The sequence below is a fragment of the Chiloscyllium plagiosum genome, unplaced genomic scaffold, assembly GCF_037043375.1.
Source record: "Chiloscyllium plagiosum isolate Xiang-an unplaced genomic scaffold, Cpla_swu_hap1 HiC_scaffold_8, whole genome shotgun sequence".
In the NCBI taxonomy this organism is placed as follows: Eukaryota; Metazoa; Chordata; class Chondrichthyes; order Orectolobiformes; family Hemiscylliidae; genus Chiloscyllium; species Chiloscyllium plagiosum.
This window is the reverse complement of record NW_028270146.1, coordinates 51,580,576-51,606,741: the sequence shown is the minus strand read 5'-3', so window position 1 is coordinate 51,606,741 and position 26,166 is coordinate 51,580,576. Positions and strand designations below refer to the sequence as shown.

General features: G+C 40.5%; 1 protein-coding gene across 6 annotated transcripts in view; it reads left to right on the top strand.

The window, feature by feature from the left end:
* The window catches only part of akt1 (AKT serine/threonine kinase 1), a 133,614-nt gene that overhangs the window by 66,100 nt on the left and 41,348 nt on the right, over window positions 1-26,166 (top strand). For 5 of the 6 annotated variants that reach the window (XR_006312763.2, XM_087989832.1, XM_043697565.2 and 2 more), the window contains exons 3-4: window positions 7,431-7,559; window positions 24,403-24,514. Coding sequence is in view for 5 of the 6 variants with exons in the window: in XM_087989832.1 (XP_087845958.1) it covers window positions 7,431-7,559; window positions 24,403-24,514 (241 nt within the window). In the remaining variant the exon portion in view is untranslated. The remainder of the gene's footprint in view (window positions 1-7,430; window positions 7,560-24,402; window positions 24,515-26,166) is intronic. The other variant, XM_043697564.2, reaches the window with a different exon arrangement.

Genomic DNA, 26,166 nt, shown 5'->3' with positions numbered 1-26,166 from the left:
TGAGAGAAAATACATGCTTTATTTCACAGCACAGATGCTTCTTTTCTCTTGATCAGCTGATAGAGGGCAGATGTCTATCCAAAGACAGATTGAATTGAACTGGAGAGTTAGCAAACTCTCCCCATCTGCATCTTCCACAGCGGGGAATTCCACCGGCAGCTCTATTTTAGGATAATATTTCACAAGTAGCTTGGATCATTGAAGTGTTCACCTTGGTTTTAAAATATAACATAAAAATGATGTTCATTTTTAATTCTTTGTTTCTTCAGCATTTCTTCGCTTCTCCAAATACTTACAATTATTGCAACAGTTCCTGTAGAAAGATAACGTACAACTGCTAGGCTATGAGTTGTTTAGAAGAGACTACAGCAGCAGAAAATCAGGACATAACATGTATATGTATAAACTTCATTATTAAGGCACAAGTGAGAGAGGATATAAAAGAGAAATGGCGGAATTAATAGATGGTAAACTGGGAGTACAGTATAGGTTGCTAAGTTGCAATTCTTATACCTGGGTTTGAAGGGGTTAAAACTAAATGCTGCCATAAGTATTACCAACTATGATGATTTCATATGGACTTGTAGGCAAAACAGTTTAGGATTTTGAGGGAGTGAATCCTCACACATCTGGTTGTGCTTAAAGTCTCTGAAACAATGTCTATCATATCAATGTAACCTATACTGTTAATATGCAATAAACTATACCTTGTTTACTGCAAGAGGCTCTTCTAAGTGGGCCGGGAAGTGGGCTTTCTTTACTGCCTTAGACCAAAAAGATCTGTAGGTTCCTCCACTGAGAGCGGATGGTGGAGGCAACCTTCATCGTGAGCAGCAGCTCGCACAGTACATTGAGCTGGTATGCTCATGTGACAAGGATGAAACCCTTGATGTGGAGCTGTAGAATGAGATGAATATAGTGACTACTAAGGAACTAACTATCAAAAGTGAAGACTTGAGTCAACCGAAGTTGACTGGGACAATAATATTTGCATGGGAAAAGATTTTGAGAGATAATGGTGACTGGTTTTTGTCCCAGTTTGTAAAAGGGCTAACAACAAAACGCACAGCTCAAATTTGATGGTCGCCATCAAGTTGCCTACTTAAAGATGGACAAAGATTTTACTTACCAGTGATGATAATACAATCGCGTTTGACAGTATTAAAAATGCTGTTCCATAAAAAGGAAGTGGATATTTCCTTAAAGCTGCTGGTTGTTTTCATTGGTTGGTTATACCTGTTTCACCTAAAATATAAAGCTGGCATTAGATTTCTGTTTACACAATACGTGTAATTCAATTTCTGAACTGCCTTAGCTTATTCAACTGGGAATCTTCTGATCCATTTGTCTGCTCCCTTACATCTGAAAGAAATAAAGGACTTTTGTATTTTTAATCAATTTTGACAAGTGCCTTCATACATTATTGTCAAAAGGAGCAATGAATATTCCTGCTAATGAACAACATTAGCTGTAACGTAGGGGTAGTGCACTCTCATCTGAGTTGTAAGTTCAAATACGGCGACCAAATACTTGGGAGTGAAATCTAAGCTAGCACTGCTATACCATATTGAGCTTGTGTTGCCTTTTGGAACTGCTGCCAGTTGAACGAGTCATTAAACAAGGATCTTTTTAAACACTGAGAGTTTTCCTGGCAAGGTCAGCATTTATTATCCAGTCCTGAGTAAACCTCGGATAAGCAGATATAGGAGCAGACGTAGGCCATTCAGTCCATTGCATTTACTCTGTTACTCTAATAAGACCATAGTTGATCTGATGATTCTCAGCTTCACATTCTCCTGCCTCTTCTCCATAACCATTGATTCCCTTAGTGATGAAAAAAAATCGGGCTATCTAAGCTTTGAATATACTCAACAATCCAGCCTCTACATCTTTCAGAGGGTAAAGAATTCAACAAATTCATTGTCCGCTGAAAGAAGAAATTCCTCCTCATCTCGGTCTTAAATGTGTGACCTCTTTATTCTGAGATATGGTTTCTGGTCCTAGACTCTCCCAGAAATAGATAGAACAATGGCAGTATATTTATCATGAGACTTGAAGCTTCACCTAGATTAGAAAAGTCACAATGCTACAGATAGCCATGAGGAACAATTGGAAGGTCTACCCTGTCAACTCCCCGGAGAATCTTGTACATTCCAGTGGGGTCACCCCTTATTCTTAAAAACCCCAGTGGGTTTAGGCCCAACCTACTCAACCTCTCCTCATGAGACAGTGGGATCAGTCTAGTAAACCTTCCCTGGACTGTCTCCAATGCTGTATATTTTTCCTTAGACAAGGACTCCAAAGCTGTTCACAGTATTCGAGCTGTGGTCTGTGGCCTTGTATAATTTCAGCAAGACCTCCCATTTTTTATACTTTATTTCCTTTGAAATAAAGGCAAAAATTTCATTTGCCTTCCCATTACATAGTGAACATGCATGCTAGCTTTCTGTATTGAGGACTTAATGGTACTTTTTATCCAGTGAAAGTTTTATGCTTTTTCCTCTCCTAGATTCATAGAGTCATAGAGATATACAGCACGGAAACAACCCTTCGGTCCAGCTTGTCTATGCCCACCAGATATCCCAACTCTTGATTTTCTTTTTGTATTTTTGGAGTGGTATTAGTTTCTTTCACTGTAAAGACTGATACAAATTATTCAACTCCTGCCATTTCCTGGTTCCCATTATCATTTCCCTAGCCTGGTCCCTAAGGGGTTTATCCCCTTCCTGGAATCATTCCTCCTTATCAGACTATGTCTTTGTTGTGAATTATCAACTATTTTTCTTAAACATCTGATTCCTTTGTAATTACATTTTATTGAAGTTTTTAGTATGGTTGTTTCCAAACAAAGATTCCTCCCCTCAAACTGAATGCTAAATTCTACACCATATGGTCGCAGTTTCCTAGGGGATCTTTGACTCTGACATTGTTTATTAAACTTGGTTCATTATACATCACCAGATCCAAAATAGCCTGATCTCTGGTTGAATCCACAACATATTGTTCTAGAAAACTATCCGAAAATCACACTTTTTGAATTCCTCCTCATGGCTATCTCTAACAATTTGATTTTCCTAATCTATGTGAAGATTCAAGTCCTCATGATTAATGTACTGCCATTATTACGTATGCTCATTATCACCTGTTGTATTTTCTGGCTTACCATACAACTGCTTTCAGGGGCCGAGAGACTCCTCCTACCATTAGCATCTTCCATCCTATACTGACAGTGCTGACAATAAGATCATACCAGTTAACCTGTACTGATGCCGTTAACTTGTTCTGAATATGATGAGCATTCAAGTAAAATGCCATTAATTACATTTTTATCATTCATCCCCACAGTTTGGTCCTATTTACTCCTGTTTTCTATGTTTGTACACTATTCCTTTCTGTCCTACTCTGGATATCGTTATCAATATGGCTGTCCTGAGCAGGTTGTGGGGAGACCCCTCTTGACTTGCTGTAATCCCTGGTGTAGGTCGCTCTAATTGGATCACAGATTTCGAAAGTGCTATTGAAGATGACTTGGTGTGTTGCTGTCAGTGAATTTTGTAGATTGTAATAATTGCTGCTCCTGTAGAAGTCATAAAGGGAATGAATACTTATGGTGATGGATTGGCTGTCAGTCAACCAGGCTGCTTTGTCTTGGATGGTGTCAGGTACCTTGTATCTTGTGTGTTGTGGAATGTACTTAACCAGGCATGTGGAAAATTTAGGAATGGGTGGAAGCCATTCACCCAGTCAGTGCAGTAATAGGATACATTTCCAAGTCAAGGTACTGTATGGCTTGAAAAGGAACTTGCAAGTGGTGGTGTTCCCATGTATCTGCTATCCTGATCCTTTGCAACAGTGCTGAAAATGTGTTGCTGGAAAAGCGCAGCAGGTCAGGCAGCATCCAAGGAGTAGGAGAATCGACGTTTCGGGCATGAGCCCTTCTTCAGACCTTTGCAACAGTACAGGCCATGGCTTTTGAAAATACATCGGTGGAGCCTTGGTGAATTTCTGCTGTGCATCTCACAGATGGTACATGTAGTTGTGGGCAGCATTGCTGCCTCACAGCGCCAGAGACCAGGGTTCAATTCCCGCCTCAGGCGACTGACTGTGTGGAGTTTGCACATTCTCCCCGTGTCTGCGTGGGTTTCCACCCGGGTTTTTTCCGGGTGCTCCGGTTTCCTCCCACAGTCCAAAAATGTGCAGGTTAGGTGAATTGGCCATGCTAAATTGCCCGTAGTGTTAGGTGCAGGGGTAAATGTAGGGAAATGGGTCTGGGTGGGTGCGCTTCGGCGGGTCGGTGTGGACTTGTTGGGCCGAAGGGCCTGTTTCCACACTGTAAGTAATCTAATCTAATCTAAGTAATCTAATATAATCTAATCTAGTTGCTACTGAGCATTGATAGTGGAGCCAACAAATGTTTGTAGATGTGGTGCCAAATGAGCACAGTGCTTTGCCCTGGATGGTGTCAAGCTGCTTGAGTGTTGTTGGAGACACACACCCATCCAGGCAAGTGGGGAATGTTCCGTACACTCCTGACTTTCGCCTTGTACTTGGGGGATGGGGTTTGGGGCATAAAATATGAGTTAACAAAAAGTTATTACTTCATGCCTTAGTATATTACTGAAGGAACATAAAACCACAAGGCTTCTTGTTGTAGTAGGGTTGATAGAGAAATTAGCTTTCAAGCAGCATCTATTCTGATGCACATTATTTATTTATTTTTACAATTTCCAGATTATGAAGGTGAGCATCAGTTTGATGTGTCTAATATCTGGTTGTGATTGAAGGAAAACTATATTGACAATGTTTCTGTGCTGTTTATAAATCTGCTGTCTGCCTTCAACAATGATAAATCTTTTTAATTACTCTGTAACCATAATATTACGCTATACATAAGGTAGAACATCTAACAGCAATATTTTAAAAAGGAAGAGACTACGTTTTGTCCTCAGCCCTCAATACTTTCCCGTTTGTCAGCTGTAAGCAGCTGCTGAAGTGCACATAAGAGCTTTTTCTGTCCTGTCCTAACAATATGCATTCATACCTAATTTTGAAGATTGAGAAATGTGCAACAAACAATCCATTGTTCTATTGTGGAATTGAAGCTTCTAGAGAGATGATTTGAGACTAAATAAACTCACTGCCTGCTAACCTGATTGTTTAAAATAAGTGCAATATTCAATAATTGTGAGATGTATTGAAGTGGAGTGCATTGATGTTCTAACATGCTGTGCCACAGAGTGGATAGAATGTGATATTGCACCCATGAGTTCTCACATGAGAGAGCATCATCTGCAGCCAATCACTTCCTGAAAAGGGAGGAAACTGAAGGTGAATCACCACCGGCCTATAATGCCCAATCTGTGTGCAATATTGACACAGACTTGGAAGCTACTTGCTTCTCATTATGATTTAAGTGATGGGGGATATTTCTCTTTAAAATATGGAGGCACATAGCTGGAGGTTATATAGCTGTAAACATGCGAGATCCTTAGGGGGACTTGACAGGTTAGATGTTCCCTTGTGGAAGAATCCAGGTCAAAAAGCCATAATCTAAGAATAACGGCTCAAACATTTTAGAGATTAGGAAGAATTTCTTCTTTGAAGGTGGTGAACTTGTCAAATATACTTACCACCGAGGGCTATAGAGACTGTTTCATTAAGTGAGAGAGACATGTTTAATCAATAAAGAAATCAAGTGTTTTGGAGAAAAGGCAGAAAAATGGAATTGAGAATTATCATATCAGCCGTGATCTCATTGAATGGGGAAGTAAAGCCAATGGGCTGAATGGCTTGTTACTGCTTGTATGTCTTATGTGTGGGGTGTTGCTAATATTATGTTAGCTTGTGGTTTTAGCTTAGGTTTACTTTGACCATTTTATATGGTGATATTAGATAGTGGTGAAATATCTTTTGCCATTTTTAGCTAGCAGAGTACAAATTTTACAATGGCTTCCGTCAATCAGAAATGAAAAATTACACACACACTTTGTTCATCATTTAAAATAAAGCTGACTACTTTTTTGCAGTGTCCCATGACGTTTATAGTATTAGATTAAATTAGAATCCTATAATATGGAAAGAGGCCCTTTGGTCCAACAAATCCACCAAACTCAGTCTCCTACCCTATATTTACCCCCTGACTTAATACACCAAATACTATGGGCAATTTAGCATGGGCAATTTAGCATGGCCAATTCACCTGACCTGCATATCTTTGGATTGTGGGAGGAAACTCATGCAGACACTGGGAGAATGTGCAAACTCCGCACAGTCACCTGTGGTGGGAACCGAAATCAGGTACCTGGTGCTGTGAGGCAACAGTGCTAACCACTGAGCCACCGTGCCACCCATTCATTATGATTTTGTAATTTTATTTTCAGAACTTTACTGAATTATAAAATACAATTCTAAAAATCATTATAAATTAACTGCACACAAACTAGACACTTTAGTTGTACATGATTGAGGGTAGGATTATTGCACTGGTCAACCTGCAGAGTGTTTCAGGGAACATCTCTTGGTCACACGCACCAAACAACCCCACTACCCTGTGGCCAACTGCTTCAACTCCAACTCCCCCTCCCGCTCCACCAAGGACATGCAAGTTCTGGGCCTCCTCCACCACCAAATCCAAGCCACCCAACACTGGAGGAAGAACGCCTCATCTGCCTTGGGACTGTTCAACCACACAGCATCAACATCAACTTCACTAGTTTCCAAATCTCCCCTCCCCCCACTTCATCACAGATCCGACCTCACACCGCCCTTTTGACATGTCCCACCTGTCCATCTTCCTTCTCACCTCTCCGCTGCACCCTCCCCACTGATCTATCACAAATACCCTCCATTTGCATCCACCTATTGCCTTCCCAGTACCTCCCCCACCCCAGCTCCAGCCCCACTTCCCTATTTATCTCTCAGTACCCCACCCCCAACACATTACCAATATTCCTGATAAAGGGCTTAAGCCCAAAACGTCGACTCTCCTGCTCCTTGGAAGCTGCCTGATCTGCTGTGCTTTTTCAGTACCACAGTTTTCGACTTTGACTCTCCAGCCTCTGCATTCCTCACTTTTTCTCCTCATCATTACTTCAGCCTAGCCCTTCAAAGAGTAACGTGTAAATTAAATAGTTATGACCATCCTCGACTTTTTGGCAAGAATTTCCAGATGCCTTGCCAAGTTGCCTGTCTATGACCCAGCATAACAAAGGTACTTATACTGTAAAACTTTTTTCTCATCCCCCGAGTTCCTCTTTTTTTCCCCCTGGATTTGAGATTACAGTATAGGGAAGTTTAAATATGTCTTCTAGTTCTATACAACCCTTTGGTCAAAGGACAGGACTAAAGGAATGCATAATTTGAACTTGTTTTGTTAATGTCTACTTACAATACATTGGGATGTTATATTTTCTACTTGCCTGTATTTCCAGGAGAATACATAAAAACGTGGAGGCCCCGCTATTTTTTGTTGAAGACTGATGGTACATTTATTGGCTATAAAGAGCGGCCACAAGATGCAGAGCAACTAGAAACACCTTTGAATAACTTCTCTGTAGCACGTAAGAAAGACTTACAATTTCATTATGGAATTTTCCTTGCTGTTCGAGCACACAGTTCTGCTCAAATTTGAAAACAGTGTATAAAATAAAAAGATAATTGTTATATTAGTAGTACAGTAACAGATCACTGAATGAAACCCTTTACTGTTGAATTGGTTTGAACTAATTACAGTTTGTAACATTGATAGGTAAGTTTTAAACTATGAGCTCAACTCTGTTAAAAACCGGTTCCACGTTTAGCAATTACAGTATTCTGAAAATAAATAACTGGGGTGGCCTGGTGGCACAGTAGCACCACTGCCTTGTAGTGTCAGAGGCCTGGGTTCGATTCCAGCCTCAGACAACAGTCAGTCTGTGTGGAGATTTTGCATTCTCCCCATGTCTGAGTGGGTTTCTTCTGGGTGCTCTGGTTTCCTCTTGCAGTCCAACGATGTGCAGGTTAGGTGAATTGGCCATGGGAAATGTAGGGTTACAGGTGAGGGTAGGGGTGGATGGTCTGGATGTGACACTCATCACAGGGTCAATGTGGAATCGATGGGCTGACTGGCCTGCTTCCACGTTGTAGGGATTCTGGGATTCTGTGATTCTATAATTATCAACGAGAGATGCAGCAGGCGCAGGGTTTGATCTTACATGGTAGAGATGTGAAGGTATTTTTAGTGCCTTACATTACAATTCTAAGGATTACAAAATTTCTTTATGTTTAGGGACTATCTGTTTAATTTAGAGACAAATGTCGGGAGTCCTGTGATCTGTTTTAAATTCATCTTAAAAGCAGGCGCAGACGATTTCGCTATCAAACATTAAAGACAAAACAAATTATGTTGCTGGAAAGATGGTGTAAGACGTTCCCATTTTGAGAGAAAGCAGCTGCTTTTGTGTTTACAGATTGCTTTGACATGCCAGAATGATGTTAAGAATATCATGTTGTAAACTGTTATGCTTTAATCTAAACATTGATTTCCAAAATGTAAGAGAGTTGGGATCTCAAGGTAGCTGATTGGCATTTCTACCTGGATACAAAACCCATGCGATTTATGTGTCGAGGAAATATGCTTTGAGAGGGCAAGGGTTTCTAAGAGAATGTTTCCCTTGTGGGAGAGTCCAGGGGGCACAGTTTAAAAGTAAGATGTGGATGGCAAAGAATTCTTCTTTTAGAGGTAAAGTCGATGGAACTTTTTCTGGCAAAGAGGATTGGAGATAGAAGTCATTAAATGCTTTTAAAGCAAGGACAGATACATTCTTGATAAACCAGCAAGTTCAGGGTAGATGGGAATGTGGAAATGAGGCCACATCAGATCAACTGTACTCTTATTAAATAGGTGAGCATGTGAGAGGGACTGAATAACCTATCCTGTTCCTAGTTCATTAATTCTTATGGAAGTCTCTAAGATATACTGTAGGAGTGCATGTTGGAGCTTACACTCTGATTAAAGGATTAAAATGACACTGGAAGGTTTGCTTAGCCTGTGTTCAAGGGAGTATGACCAGTAGTACCTTTCACAGTGAAAGACTATTATAAAGTTAAATGTTAAATGGCTGGGAATTAAAGGAATTTTAGTAAATCTTCAGGGTCAAGAGTTGGTGGGAACTGAGTCTGGAAAAAAATGAATGACTACTTATTTGCAGTTCAAAGTTTTTCGTGTTAAAAATTGAAGAGGATTTTTTTTTCTGTAGTTCTGAAACTAACAACAACAGTGCTTTGCTTATATTGTTTTAATCCATTTGTTACAGTAAAGATCTTTAAAACATGCACCAGTGTTGAACTTTAGTAAGTGCAAATGTTATGGATGAATTATAAGATTCATGTAAGCATTCTGTTAAAATTAGAGATATATTTGTATGATGTTTGAATGAGCCTTTTTTGACTTGACCTTAATGGAGTTTGTAAATTAAGACCAAATGTATATTTCAATTTTTTTTATCTTGTGGAATCACAAGGTTCTGTTGACGGTATTAATATAATCAACAGCATGTAATAAAGGTAAAGTTGCAATAGTCCTGCTGAACCATAGGGCTGCTCTGTCATGACTGGTGGTGGTTTAACCCAAGGGCCACCATGTTTCATGTGACAGGAGAGGTTGAGAAGGAGAGTTCTTCGTGGTGACCTAAGCTGCTGTGAGAATTGAATATGCAGAACAATCTCAATTATCTGAACAAGACAGGCAGGGAGTATTTTGTTTGGATAACGGAGAGTTCAGATAATGGATTGTTCAGATAATGGATAGCATTTTTACGGGACCTTAAGATCTTCTTCGAATAATCTGAAATTCGGATAATCAAGGTTGTTCTGTATACTGTTAGCATCACTTTGCCACTCTATTTCACTCTCGACAGATGCTGCCAGTCCTGTCTTTCATCGGGATTTTCTGTTTTTTTTTATTTCCAATATTTAGCATCCGTAGTATTTTGCTTTTTCAACATGAATGTAATTGTTTCACCTGGTTCTTGATATGGCCAATTATGTGCTTTAACTATATTAGAGCCATTACAAAAAGGTCTATCAATCGGGTTCCTTCAATAAGCATTAAATTACTAATCTGGTGTGAAACAAAACTTAAGGATGATGCAAAATTAGTTAATAATGTAACTTGCAATTTGAATGTACAAGCAGTTACCCCTCTAAATATATCAATACATGTGACAAAGGTATAATATTTTCAGAGATGGTTTTTGAGGAAAGCTCACATTGGCCAATAAGTATTATGGGTGATTTGTTTTCCTTGGGGTGTTGTGAGTAACAAAGGTGGGATATGTGGAATGAATAAAAACAATCAGAACCTCGACATTCGAGAAAAATCGTTCTTGGTGATTCTCCCCTCAAACCTTAAGTAGAGACTTCAGAATCTCATCATTGAGCAACCTTACTTCCATTTACTTGCACCTCATTAAAGACCCATCTCGCATTATTGCATGCTACTTCCAATTTTCCTCCTCTTCCCTGTGAAACTTGATAGCGCAAGTTCCCGACATGCAAACAGGTATCTGATGCCATCATGCAAATGCTTCATTATAACAGTGTCCCTGCATGCTCCATGGCTGCAATCCGTCTCAATCTTTTATCTATACAAGTTGGCATTACAAACCACCAGCCTCATCATTTCACTGCGCCTGCTTCTTCCAGGTTATATTGCATGCAGAACACACAGGCATCTCATGCATCTGCGCAGGATACATCTTGCTACTCTTAGTTTGTGTTTACTTCACACTGCATTCTTCGTGCATACTCACTGACTTCAGCAGTGACTTGCAGGCTGCTAGCCTCTCCGTGATTCAGATTACTTCCTTAGTATACAGAGCCTTTAATTTCCAGCCTCTTCTTGGTGCATAGGAAAGGTGGGCAGATTGTGACATGAGGCTGCATTGGACAATCAAGGGAGTGACAAGTGATTGAGTGACACAGTACTATATCAGTGTCACACCTGCAGCATGTGCCAGCAGTATGGTCAGCAAACACACTGCATGTGCTTCATACAAATGACAATGTCTGCAAGTCAAAAGGCAGCAATCCAGTGTGGTGCATAGTCAGAATAATGCCACAGTCAATCAGGAGGCTGGCACAGTCACCAGGCATTTGATCCTACTAGAGACTGGAGATCCATTTTCTTAGTCTGGGGATTAGATCAGTTAGTCCTGAAGGTCAAGGGCAGGCTGTCCAAGGATTACAGGTAGGTCAGCCAGAGTGCTGTGGACACCTCAGTTTTGGGGGTGAACCATTTTTTTTTTTAAGAAAACTCTGCAATTGGACTGTTCTGTTCCTGTAGTTAGTTGTTTGTGCCTTTAGGACGAGTGTGAGATTCCCAGGAGCAGGTACCTGGAAGTGTGTTTGTATTTATGTGGGATTCTTCATGAAAGTTTTGGAAATCATTGCCTTAAATGGACTTCACAGTGTGGTCAAGATCACTGTGCACTATGATATGTTCAGGGTGTCATAAATATTGGAATGTAAAAGCATGTGGTGCTACTTCCCCACACTCTCACTTTCCCAAAGAGCCTTATAAGAGTATTATGGAATAGTAATAGTCATCAAGTAAAGTAAGTTGTTATATTAGGTGAGATGACCAAACACTCGATCATAGTGGTAGGATATAGTGTCATGGAGTCATATAGCATGGAAACAGAACCTTCGCGTTAACCATAATCCCAAACTAAACTAGTCCCACCTGCCTGTGTTGACCCATATCACTTCAAACATTTCTTATTCGTGTCCTGATCCAAATGTCTTTTAAATGTTGTAACCGCATCCACCACCTTCTGTGGAAGTTAATTCTACACATGAACCATTCTGTGAAAAAGTTGCCCCTCGTGTCTTTGTTAAGTCTTTCTCCTCTCACCTTAAATGTACAGCCCCTCGTCTTTAAATCCCCCACGCTAGAGAAAAGACACCTGCCATTCAGCTTATCGGTACTCCTCAAACATCTTAAGAAAACGTGACAAGATGTATGATGGGATTCCCTTCATTGAAATATCTGAATTAGGTATATTTGCCCAATGTTTAGCACCATTTGCGACTCTCAAACAGTCCATGATCAGATGCAATAAGACCTAGACAATATTCAAGCTTGAGCTGAAAGTGATAAATAGTATTTGTGTCATACAAATGCCAGGCAGTGACCATCTCAATTCAGAGATAAATCTAACAACTGCCCCTTGACATTAAAGGGTGTTAACATAATTGAATCCCCCACTATCAATATCTTGGGGGGAGGGGGGGCAACCATTCTTCAGAAACTCAAGTGAATTTGCCATATAAACACAATGGCTACAAGAGCATGAGTGATACAAAGAATGGTGGAGTTGTGAATATTGAGGAGGATTGTCAGAGGATATAGCAGGATATAGATAGGTTGGAGGCATGGGCAGAAAAATGGCAGATTGAGTTTAATCCAGATAAATGTGAGGTGATGCATTTTTGACGGTCAAGTGCGGTGGAAATTATACAGTGATTGGCAGAACCATTAGGAGCATTGATACGTAGAGGGATCTGGGTGTGCAGGTACGAAGATGGGGTAGTGCAAGTTAATAAAGTTGTAAAAAAGTCTTATGGCATACTTGCCTTCATTGGAAAGGGCATTGAGTATAAGGATAGACAAATTATGCTGCAACTTTATAGAATTTAGTTGGGCCACACTTGGAATATAATATATCGTTCTGATCACCACACTACCAGGAGGATGTGGATGCTTTGGAGAGGGTATGGAAAAGGTTTACCTGAATGTCGCCTGGTATGGCATTTTATAGTTATGAAGGAAGAGGCTGCGTGGTGGTTCAGTGATTAGCACTGCCGCCTCACAGCGCCAGGGACCCTGGTGCGATTCCAGCCTCTGCATTAAAGAACCACCTGGACGAATACATGAATAGGAAAGGAATAGAGGGATATGGATCCTGTAAATCATGACAGTTTTAGTATGGAAGGGCAAACTGTATTGGCTCAGGTTGGAGGGCCAAAGGGCTTGTTCCTGTGCTGTATTGTTCTTTGTTCTTGCTCTAAGAGTAGATGAGAGGCTAAGAATACTACAGTGAGTAATTCTCCTCCTGCCTCCCAAAAGCCTGTCCACCCACTGCAAGGCACAGAAACTTGAAAAGGTTCAGAAAAGATTTTCCAGGGTTGGAGGATTTGAGCTGTAGGGAGTGGCTGAATAGGCTGGGGCTGTTTTCCCTGGAGCATCAAAGGCTGAGGGGTGACCTCCATAGAGGTTTATAAAGTTATGAGGGGCATTGATAGGATAAATAGACAAAGTCTTTTCCTGGGGGTGGGGGAGTCCAGAACTAGACGGAATAGGTTTAGGGTGGGAGGGGACCTAAGGGGCAACTTTTTCACACAAAGGGTGGTGCGTGCATGGAATGATCTGCCAGAGGAAGTGGTGGAGGCTGGTACAATTGCAACATTTAAAAGGCATCTGGATATGAACAGAAAGGGTTTAGGGGAATATGGGCCAACTGCTGGCAAATGGGACTAGATTAGGTTGGGATATCTGGTCGGCATGGACAAGTTGGACCGAAGGATCTGTTTCCACGCTGTACATCTCTATGACTCAATGACTCTAAAAGTCTGTTGGAATACTCCCCATTTGTCCTGATGGGTACAGCTCCAACAACACTCCAGGAACATACATCATCAGGGACCAAGCAGCCTGCTTGATAGGCACCACATCCACAAACATCCACTTCCTCCACCATCGATGCTCATTAGCAGCAGTGTGTACTGGCTACAAGATATAATGCAAACATTTGCCAAAATCCTTAGACAGCAGCTTTCAACCCCATGACCACTTCCATCTAGAAGGTCAAGGGCAGCAGATAGATTGGAGCACCACCACCTTTTAGTTCCCCTCCAAGCCATTCACCATCCTGACTTGGAAATATATCATTGTTCTTTCTTTGTTGCTGGGTTAAAATCCTGGAATTCCCTCTTCCAAGTGCAGTGTTCCTCCACCTATAGCATGTTGTCTGCTGTGGTTCAAGATAGCAGTTCACCACTACTTCTCAAAGGCAACTAGGAATGGGCAATAAATGCTGGCCTAGCCAGTGACACATATTTTGAACCAGGCCAAACTGTCTCAAAATATTCAGAAGATAGTCTAGACCATAACTATTTTTCTTATTTTTGAGGTTAATGTAAGGTGTTCCATTCCAGATGCAATTCGATTGGTAAAACTACCAGATTTAATGCAAAGCACACTTTATTCATCCCCTATAGATAAAATACAACAAAAGAAAGAAGGAATTGGAATAACTTAACTCAACTGAAAAAGTTGGCAGAATAATAGATATGGTAACTATTACTAATTAACTGTTTCAATATAGTAAAATCCCATAAACACACCCCTTGGCAAAAGGCAAATTCAGAACACAGATTGCCTCACAGGCAACTCCCGAAGTAGGCAGAGAACCCCAGCTTTTGGCTGAACCCAGGAGAGGGGATGAAATAGCTTTCATTTCTTCAAGGCCCCAACAGCAACTGCTGGAAGATAAGCTAAAGATCCTGGTTCTGTGGGAGTTTGACCCCACCCATTCAGGCTGCTTCTATTGTTCCAACTTTTAAAAAAAAACCAAGGCCTCACAAACTGTTTACTCTAGTGCATGTCATTTTTGCCTTAAAACCTCTTAAATTTAAAAACAGGTCAAAATAACCACTTAAAGCTACAGATCATCAAATGCCCATGTCCTACAAGTGAATAAATGTTTATTGTTTAGAAATTAGGACCTAAGCATCTGATGGCAAGGTTGTCAATGGTGAAGTGATTAAAATTGGATTACTCAATAAATCATAATTTGTAGAGGGATAGGACATAAGGAGGTCTGTATGGCTGAAGTACATTAAAGAGCTTGATTCAGATCTAATGTACAGTCATTCAAATAGCACAGCTTTCACTATATTCTGAACTCCTATTTGACTTTTTTAGATGGGTTATTTGGAATTGATGTGACCTTTGCAGCAGAATTTACAATGGTATCCAGTTTGTGATGGATGAGACACTCGCAACAGTCCAGAAAGGCATTTTGAGTAGAAGGGGTAATGGCAGATTTTTAGACAAAAGGAGAGAATAGCCAATAATGGCAATTGAGAAAGGGAAATCATAGAATCCCGACTGTGTGGAAGCAGGCCATTCAGCCCATCAACTCCACATTGACCAGATCCACACTGCTACCCTATCTCTGTAACCCTGCATTTCCCATGGCTAATCCACCTAGCCTGCACATCCCTGGACACTGAGCAATTTAGCATGGCCCATACACCTAAATTGTGTTATGATCAGATAAGGTGAAGTCAAATAGGGCCTGAAGAGAGAAAATAGAGAAAGTAGAGAAAGATATGGGCTGAAATATTCAGGGTAAGTACAAGGGGGAAACTTAGAAGAAGTTATGCTTAAAGAGCTAAGGAAATGGAAGGAGGAATAAGAGCCATCTGATTTGCAGAATCAATCTTCATGCAGAAAATGCCCTTGAGCTCATGGTACTTATTGTTAGACATGAGAGTGGAAGAGGCAGTGATGAGCACACCTGAAATGATGGTTAGTGGTGATGAGAAGTTGCATGGAACCTTTGCCTTCTGTGATGATCTTTAGTTGTGAATAATCAAATTAAGAGTATTTATTCTGTTCATTAGAACATAGTTTTAGGTTTTGTCACACTTAAGAATTTTTGACGATATTTTTTCATATTCCATGTTAATGCTTCAAGTAATTTTGAGTGCAGAATATTAACATCATGTCACTGATTAAATTTATGTGGCCTGGTCCCTGGAGCTTTTCTTCACATCCAGAACATTTCCTGTTTGTGGTAGAATTTTTTTTTAAATTGGCAAGTGTAACTTATTGTATGAACCTTTTTTATGGTAAAATAAGCTGTAAAAACCTGTTGGCTGTGTGGAATAATGAAGATGATTTAAGTAACAGATATGATGGTGAACTCTGTCATGAATTAGCAGTCATTTGGGGTGATAAACCAGTGCTGAAGAAACCCATTCCCATTGAGAGGTTTCTCTTGTACTTGATTGTTGATTACTGTCAGAGTTTATTCCTTTGTGACTCTTTAAGATGTTTTAAATTATTATAGGTGCTATATAAATGCATGTTAACTGTTCTTATTGCCATTCTCCATTATTTGTCATGGCCAACCATTTATTGTCATTGTTTTATCTATTCTGACCAACACATGTTAAAATTACCATTGGTCACATTAGAGCTGAAGTTATTCCAATATGTTGGATAACTGTACATGTTGTATAGGCAAGAATTCATCCTGTGAGCAGAGATCAATGACACAAGCAACTTGGTAATCTACATGAATGTGGCTTTCTTGCCACTGATTCTGTCCTCGGAATTATTGAATAGCTATTCTGTAGATAATTTTGTCAGTGTTGTGTATTAGTATTTTTAAGCAATTGTTGACCTCTGGGGGTAATAATGTTAACATTGATGAGGACCAATATTGCCTTTGTAATTTGGGTTCAGTTCCATACCAGTGCCAATTTCCATTCATATTACACTCTTTCTCCATATTTATTCAGTTTATTTTTCATGTTAATTTAATTCACTGTTAAATGCTATAATTGGGTTGTCTGAAATAGCCATTTACGGAAAAGCATTTTCTATTTTGATAATCCTCTGCTCAAAAAAGAACAACCTAAATATTCAAGTTTTCTTCTAAGTACCTATTTACTGATAAATAAGAGACATGTTATTCAAAGTATTTTTTTCACTGTATTCTCAACCGCTTTTTCAGTCAGGCTCTTGAAAATAACTTTTTAAAAATATTTGAAATGTTAGCAAAAAGTTTTTATGCATTGGCTATAGCAACACTGCTAAATTTCAGAAACCCCATTTGAAGGTCAAAATTTTCCCTGTTCAGATTGGGAAACAAATATTGGAGGAGGGAGAGATAGGTTGCAACTATGATGTTTGCAGGTGCAGACTGCTAATTGGCTAAAGGGCAGATTGAGCAGCTAATTTGTGAGTGGAGAATGGAGATGGACATTGCGAGGTGTTTGTCCATCAAAAATATCACAGCAGCCATTAATGTGGCTGCCATTTGACTGAAAGAGTGAATGTACCAGGGATTCAGAAATCTGAGACTTTGCAGATGACACAACACTTGCAAGTATTACTAAGGGAGGATTGTGATAACCTTCAACTGGATATGGACAGGCTAGTGGAATAAGTGTGCAGGTGGCAGATGAAACTTAGTGCAAAGGTGAGTGAAATCATTCATTTTGGTCGAAAGAATGTGTGCGCGCGCGCGTGTGTGTGTGTGTTTCTGTGTGTGTGTGTGTGTGTGTGTGTGGGGCAGTTGGGGGGGTGGAGGGGGAGGTCGGTGATGGTGGGGGAGGTGTTGGGGTTGGAGGGAAGGAGGGTGGGATTTGTGTGCAAGTCATTGAGGATGACAAGCCAAGTTGAGAAAGCAGCTAATAAAGCTTTAGGGATCCTAGGATTTATATATAGTTGCATAGAGTGCAAAAGTGTAAAATCTGTGTAAGTATTAGTTTGGCTTCACCTGCAGCCTCTCTAATGCCTTCACATCAAGAATGGCACATTATATTCTGATTAGAATTCAAGAGAATGGTCTAGGTGATAGTGAACTTCGGTTAAATAGATCAGTTCTCTTTTTGGAGAAATGTTGAGAGGAGATTTGGTAGAGGTACTCAAAATCATGAACCATCTAGACAGAGTAGGTTGGAGTAAAAGAATGTTGCCTTTGGTGGAAGGATTGAGTACCAGAAGAGACAAGTTTAAAGTAACGTGAGGAAATCTTTTTTATGCCTTGAGGTTTAAGAATCTTGATTGCACTGCTTGAGAGTTGAATAGAAGCAGAGTCAATTAAAGCTTTCAAAAAGGAATTGGACATTGTCTGAAGAGATTTTTAGGTTTATGGAGGAAAGGCAGGTTTCCTGTGGAACTAAGTGATTTGCAGATGCAGAGAGCTGGCATGTATGAGGGACTGAATCATCGCTTTCTGTGTTGTATGGATTTAAGGACTTAAAGAACCTGCCCTGAGTCCTTAATAATCCATGAGAAACACCCAAGAAATATTTCTGAAAGTTTATACTGCCTCTTGTTTTACATTGCAAGCCCCAATGTTGTGTCTTTAATTACCCTTTGTGTCGATTTTTTTGCCTAATTAAAATAAGGTTGTACCCCTGATTGCCCCGTTTGGTGACTTTTATGATTTTAAACAGACTCACATTCTGCCTCTCACACCTACCTCACCCCTGCAAATGTATTGCTTCTGCCTATGTATATTGAGTTGTGACAAGCGTACATCTGTCTATTTATCTATTCTGCCGAAATCCTCTTGCAGTCTCCCCGAATTTTAAGATCAGCAAAATTTGACATCATTTGTGCTGTTGTGCAAGTCATTTGCGTATCTAGAGAACGAGAAAGGTTCCAACACATCCGTGAGGCACGCCTCTAGCACATTTTGGCAGTCTGAGAGCATTAATTTAGTCATTGTTTAGTTGTTTTATCCTTCAGCCATCCCTTTATCCTTGAATATCATTAACTTTAATTTATGCATCGTGTCCCATATGTGGCACTTTATCAAACAGTTTTTGAAAATTCAAATTCAGTGCATTCTTTGTTTTTTGCTCTCATTTTTCAAAGAATTCAATGGAAATAATCAAGCATGACATACCATTTACAAATCTGTGTTGACTGTCCTTGATTAGATAATACTTTTTCAAATGTATAGTAATGTTAGCCCTAATGGTTTCCGCTAGTTTTCTTCCTCTGATGTGCAATTAACAGTTTGTAGTTAGGACAGATGGTTTTCTTATTTAAACTTTGTCAAGTAACCTTTGTCACCTTCTCGTGCTTTAGTATGTATATTTTCCTACATAAAAATAAATGAAAAATATGATTAGAATGTCTGATTTTAATTGCTAATATGCTGCATGGAGCTTGGACTATCTGGGTTTGCTGTCTATTTATCATTTGCCATAATGTTTTGAAATAAGTGTGTCAGTTATTCCTCATTCCTTTCAAGGACCCCTCCTTTCATCTTCGACTTTTAAATATAAAAGCAAAATGATTGAGAATCTCAATTCCATTGAAGATTGCTGCTGACATCCTTCAATAGCTTCACCTTTTCTTTAATTATCACTTGCGTGTATTCTTTAATCTCAGCAATAAATTTGCCAATGTCTTCGAGACACTCTAAACTCCTGTTTACTAAAATGCATAATGGGTGATAGCAATGAAAAATGTTTAAGGAACGGATGCATGCATTACAACAGGGAAAGTAACACAGTTGTGGCTAACAAAATAGTATTAGATCCAGCGAAGAGTCTATGAAGTTGCTAGACACTGTGTGGGGCAGCACAGTGACTCAGTGGTTAGCACAGATGCCTCACAGTACCAGGGACCTGGGTTTGATTCCAGCCTCTGGCAACTGTCTGTGTGGAATTTGCACATTCTCCCTGTGTCTGTGTAAGTTTCCTCCGGGTGCTCCAGTTTCCTCCCACAATCCAAAGATGTGCAGGTTAGGTGAATTGCCCATGCTAAATTGCCCGGGAATGTGTAGGTTAGGTGTCATGATTCGGAGATGCCGGTGTTGGACTGGGGTGTACAAAGTTAAAAATCACACAACACCAGGTTATAGTCCAACAGGTTTAATTGGAAGCACACTAGCTTTCGGAGCGACGCTCCGAAAGCTAGTGTGCTTCCAATTAAACCTGTTGGACTATAACCTGCTGTTGTGTGATTTTTAACTTGGGTTAGGTGTATTAGTCAGGAGTAAATGTAGAGTAATAGGGTAGCGGAATGGGTTTGGGTGGGTTACTCTTCGGAGGGTCGGTGTGGACTTGTTGGGCCAAAGGGCCTGTTTCCACTCTGTTGGGACTCTATTAAAAATTCTATTCTAAAAAATAGCAAACTTGAGGATTGAAAACAGTTAAGACTTCAGTAAATGATGACTAAGAGATTTGGTTGATTATGAGTGGACAAAATAGAGCATGAGTGTGAATTTGCAAGGAACATAAAGTAGACAGCAAGATCTTCTATGAGTATATAAAAAGGAAAAGGTTAGGGAAATCAATGTCAGCTGCTTACTGTCTGACTGGAGAAAATGGAAATTAGAGAACAATCAATGAACAACTTTAGTTCTGTACAGAAGGAGACACAAATATCTTCCGTGGAAAGCTAGAAAAGCAAAGGTCTGTTTGGAAGGGGCAATTGAAAGAAATCTGATTTCGTCATAAAAAGATAATACAGGAGAGGTTAGTGAGACTGAAAACTGATGTGAGAATCCTCACTGACTTTTCATTACTTTTATTCTTCCATCAATTTTTAGTTTGGAGCTATGAATTGGGAATTATGAGCTGAAGATGGTCTTTGGACTTTGAGAAAACAGCTTGTGGTAAAAGGAAAAGAACAAACCAACTAAGCTTTTGTTTATGGGGCCAGGCCTAGAATTTAACTGCAGACTGTTTCTTGATTAAAAGAGTTCATACAGACACAGGGACATCCGGAAGAGCACTGTATTTAAACAGACAGCAGAAGTTGGCTATTAACAAGGTCAGTACCTGGGAATTGATCATATATTCAAGCAGATGGCAATGGTAATTGAGGCCCGAGGAAAAGGCAGTCAGTTTATCAGGGCAGTACCAGAGTGGATTTTTTTTTTGGGACTATGTATTCTGTGGAGAAGTGTTCTGGTGATGGTGACACAGCCTGAAGATTTTAAAACATGCTTACCTAACTTTCTTACCAGCTTTTGGAGGTCAGGAGAGTAGAAAGCTAAGTTAGAGGTATTACTATATGTATCTGACTGAACTGAAAAAGTGATGCTGATCAACATCTCCAGAAGAGCAACCAAGGAGTTCATATTTGTGCCTATGAAACAATGCATCATGAAAAGCATTTAAATAATCTGGCCAGTTTTGTTTTACTTATCCCATAACTATTTGTTTGTTTTTCCATTTTTTGTATGAATGGGGGCTGAGAACAAATGTTTTGGGTTTAAAACATTGAAATTAATTACTTGTTTGTTTTTTTCTCTGCTAAAGTTATTGTATTTACCAAATTGTTAAGTTTTTTTTAATTTAAGAAACAAAACTGGTGTCTGAACAAAGTCAGCAGAGGTGGTGGTGGTGCAGTGACACACTGTCGGAAAGGATTTGCCCCAACCTTGACTCCAGACCCCATGAAGTCTCATGGCTTCAGGCTAATGTTGCTGATTATGACATACAATCCTTCATTGGCAGGTGAATCAGTGTTCCTCCATGTTGAACAACACTTTGAAGAAGCACTCAAGATGGCAAGAGGGCGAAATGCCTTCTGGGTGGGGGATTTCAATGTCCACCACCAAGAGTGGCAGTACTACTGCTGGTGGGTCCTAAAGAACATATCTGCTTGTTTGGGTCTGTGGAAGGTCATGAGGGAACCAACAAGAGGGAAAAAACATACTTGACCTCATTGTACCCACTTTACCGGCTGCAGATGCATCAGTCCATGATAGTATTGAGAAGAAGGACCACCGTATAAAACTTGTGGAGACAAAGTCCCGCCTTCATGTTGAGAACTATCTCCATCGTGTTGTCTGGCACTATCACTGTGCTAAATGGGACAGACTTTGAACAGATCTAGTAATTCAAGACTGGGCAACCATGAGGCCCTGTGGGCCATCAACAGCAGCAGGACTGTACTCCAACACAATCTGCAACCTCATGGCTTGGCATATTCCCCACTTAACCATTACCATCAAGCCAGGGGATCAAACATGGTTCAATGGAGAGTGCAGCAGGGCATGCCAGGATCTACACCAGACATGGATAAAGATGAGGTGCCAACCTGGTGAAATTACCAAACAGGACTACTTGCATGCCAAGCAGCATGGGTGACAAGTGATAGGCAGAGCCACCCACAATCAATGAATCAGATCTAAGCCCTGCAGTCCTGCCGCATTTTTAAAACATTTGCTGATGGGATGAGGGCGTTGCTGGCTAGGCCAGCATTTATTGCCCATCTCTAATTTCCCAGAGAGCAGTTAAGAGTCAATCACATTTCTGTGGGTCTGGAGTCAAATGTAGGACAGGATGGCAGCTTCCTTCCCGAAAGAACATTAGTGAGCCAGATGTGTTTCTCCAACAATTAACAATGGATTCCTGGTCATCATTAGACTTTAGTTCCAGATTTTCTTTTATCGAATTCAGATTCTACCATCTGCTATGTTGGGATTCAAATCCAGGTCCCCAGAGCATTGCCCGGGTTAACAGTCCAACAATAACACGACGAGGCCATCACCTCCCTACAACCAGTTGTGAATGGTGGTGGACAGTTAAACAACTCACTGGAGGAGGAGGCTCCAGAAATATCCCCATCATTTATGATGGAAGAATCCAAATCATCAGGGCAAAAACATTCACAGCAATCTTTAGCCTGAAATGCCAAGTACTGTAGATGATGCATCTTGGCCGCCTTCAGTGGTGAGCAGGATCACAGATGACAGTCTTCAGCCAACTTGATTCATTCTAGAAATGGATGGAGGCACTGGATACTGTAAAGGCTATGGGCCCTGACAACATTCCAGCAATAGTACTGAAGAGTTGTGCTCCAGTACCTGCTGCTATCCTTGCTTTCAGAACTGAAATTCTGAAGAAGGGTCACTGGGCCTGAAACATCAACTCTGATTTCTCTCCACAGATGCACCAGACCTACTGAGTTTTTCTAGCAATTTCTGTTTTTGTTTATAAATAAATGGTAATAGTTTTGGGAAATGTTAAAGTCCAAAGGGACCTTCTAGCAGGCTGTGCAGTTTGTTCTCCTACCAAAGAAAGTCATACTGTGATAGGGAATGGCAGATTTGTCATGAAGAGAGACTGGGTCGACAAGATGTGTATTCACTGAACTTTATAAGAATGAGAGGCAATCTCATTAAAGTGTGGAAAATTCTGACAAAGCTGGATGTACTGGATGCAGAGATGAAACTTCCTCTAGCAGGGTAGTTCAGAACTAGAGATCATGGTCTTAAGATGCATGGTATGCCATTTAGGATTCAAATTTCTTCATTGTGAGAGGGCGGTGCACCTGTAGAATTCTCTAGCAGAGAAGGATGTGAAGGCCAAATCACTGAATATGTTCAAGACAAAAAAGGTTTCTCGAGACCAAAGATGTCAAGGTATATGGGAAGAGAATGAGAATGTGACATTGAAGCAAGAGATCAGCCATAATCCTGTTGAATGAAAAAGTGGGCTGGATGGGATGAATAGCCTATTTTCTCTATTTATGTTTCTATTCTATATTTGTGCTTTTCCACTTCTGCTTTCCTTCTGTTATACCACCCAAATAAATTGTATTGCACTCTTTAACTTTTAGGTTTTGGTTTGAGCTTTTGGAAGTCCTTTGCTCCTAGTTAGAGTTTTAGGCTGAGCCCTATCCATCACATAGTTAAATGCCTCCCATTCTGATCTTTTGTATTACCTCCAACGTCTATTTGAGTTATTAGATTACTTAGATTACTTAGTGTGGAAACAGGCCCTTCGGCCCAACAAGTCCACACCGACCCGCTGAAGAGCACCACTCAGACCCATTCCCCTACATTTACCCCTGCACCTAACACTACTGGCAATTTAGCATGGCCAATTCACCTAACCTGCACATTTTTGGACTGTGGGAGGAAACCAGAGGACCCGGAGGAAACCCACGCAGACACGGGGAGAATGTGCAAACTCCACACAGTCAGTCGCTTGAGGTGGGAATTAAACCCAGGTCTCTGGCGCTGTGAGGCAGCAGTGCTAAACACTGTGCCACCGTGCCGCCCACACTGTTATTTTTCATCCCATATCATCTCCGTGTATTTTATTAAAATTGTAAATCTAGTAAGATTACTGGGACTGAAAATATGTTCTACTGTCAGATTATTTGATGCCTGTTCTTAAACTCTTTTTTTCATTTTTACATTCCCTTCCATGTCAAAGACTACTTTGTTCCACATGCCATAACTGCTGTGTCAACCAATACTTCTGTTATGTTGATTGGTGAAAGGTGCACCATCTTTGATTGACTCACCCAGTGATCAATGTTATATTTCTCCATTTTGGGCTGAAAATGTGTTGCTGGAAAAGCGCAGCAGGTCAGGCAGCATCCAGGGAACGGGAGAATCGACGTTTCGGGCATAAGCCCTTCTTCAGGCCTATTTCTCCATTTTGCCTACCCCACAAATCCCTTAGCTAAGTGGGCTTTTTCATTGAACGTCCTGCCTTTCCAAAAGTGTGGATGAAATATGAAGTTGGAGATGGGAAGTGAGTGTTGTGTTATCAGAGTTGTATTTATAATTATGCCTGGAAGTAGAGATCAAGTGAAAGTCTGATATTTGGAAGTGTAAGCTAATTTTATCTTTCCGTTAGAATGTCAACTGATGAAGACAGAGCGACCAAAATCAAACACATTTATCATCCGGTGTCTCCAGTGGACTGCAGTAATAGAAAGAACATTTCATGTTGATAGCCCAGAGGAACGGTATGTTTTATAAAGGATGTGTGTTTATCAGTAACAATGCTGATCAGCTCAGTTAAAACTGCACATTGTTTCTTTACAGCACAGAATTTTAATCACCAGCAAATTCATTCGTAATACATGTTTAAAATATTCCTTACTTATTTCAGTAGTCAAATAATTTTCAAGAATTTTTTAAAGAAGACAAAAGTCTGTTGTAGACTTAGTGTATTATCGGTGCCTTTCAAGAACATGAATCCAATTTTCCATGCCCTTGACTGATGTGGGCAATGGCAAGAAAGTTGGGGAAAATGCAGCAAGAATGGAAAACATGGAATCTTGACTTGAAGAAGAAGTGTCCCTATTTTCCCTATAAGGTTCATTTGGCAAGATCAGAATCTCACTATTAAGTGGCGACTACTTTTATTACAAAATATTTGCATCTCCTCATTAGCTCAACTCTCCTCATTTATATTCTACTTCCAATTCTCCTTCCCTGAGGAACTAGATGGTGCAGTTGAAACTTTATTGCTGGAACAGCACAGCAGGTCAGGCAGCATCCAGGGAACAGGAGATTCGACGTTTCGGGCACAGGCCCTTCTTTCCTGAAGAAGGGCCTGTGCCCGAAATGTCGAATCTCCTGTTCCCTGGATGCTGCCTGACCTGCTGTGCTGTTCCAGCAATAAAGTTTCAACTTTGATCTCCAGCATCTGCAGACCTCACTTTCTCCTCGAACTAGATGGTGCAAAATCCCAACATGAAAGAACAGTTACTTGGTGGCATCCACTCATCGCTTACTTCCCTGGATCTCATCTAACTCTATCTTCTTCTCTATGTCTCTGCATACTCTATGGACCTTCTCCAACCTTCACCCACACAAACTAGCATTGGCACCCCATCACCCTTGCCATGTCATCAGGTCTGATCTCCATCCAACTCTCATACTACCTCAACCTCAGGATTTTATATTGGAGGTCAGGGATGCCAATGACTTGCATTCTTCTCCCAGGTTGTGTAGCATGCAAGAACAAACATACCTGTGCACCTTCACAGGAAACATCTTGTGGCTCTCAGCTTTGATTGAGAGTGATTGGGTTTTGCAGACAGCAAGAAGAATTAATAGCTTGGATGGATGAGCGCCTTTGAATGGACACACAGCACTTAATAGATGTATAGTTCACAAGCCTTGGGAAAATGGGTGTGTAATGACAGAATTAAAGTGAGTGTAAGGTAGCAAGGAGAAATTGGTGGCATTTACTCTTGTGGAGATCAAAAGATCATTAGCCTTCTTGCTGCACGGCTGTGTGTTGTATTTTGGTTGGGCCACTGTGTTAACATGGATTGCTGTCTCAGTCCAGGCTGATTGTGTTTCTGGTGTCATGGCCTCCTTTTGCTAATTAGCATGATGCAGCACTGCCCTCCTCTCTGTCAATTACCACCAAGGTCCCAGTCAATGTGCTGAGATCTTACCTCTCTGGGCCGTGTCCTGAATGTAGACATTCAAGCATCATAGTCTGAAGTGCAGTTCCTTGCTTACAGCATCTTAGGTGGTGTACAGTTGGGGGTGACAGTAACATTAACACTGGGAGGCCCCAGCAGTGACCAGTATTTCTATCTCTCCAGTCATGTGATTCCATTAGAAAGATGCATACGATCCAAATCCATAATTAATAATG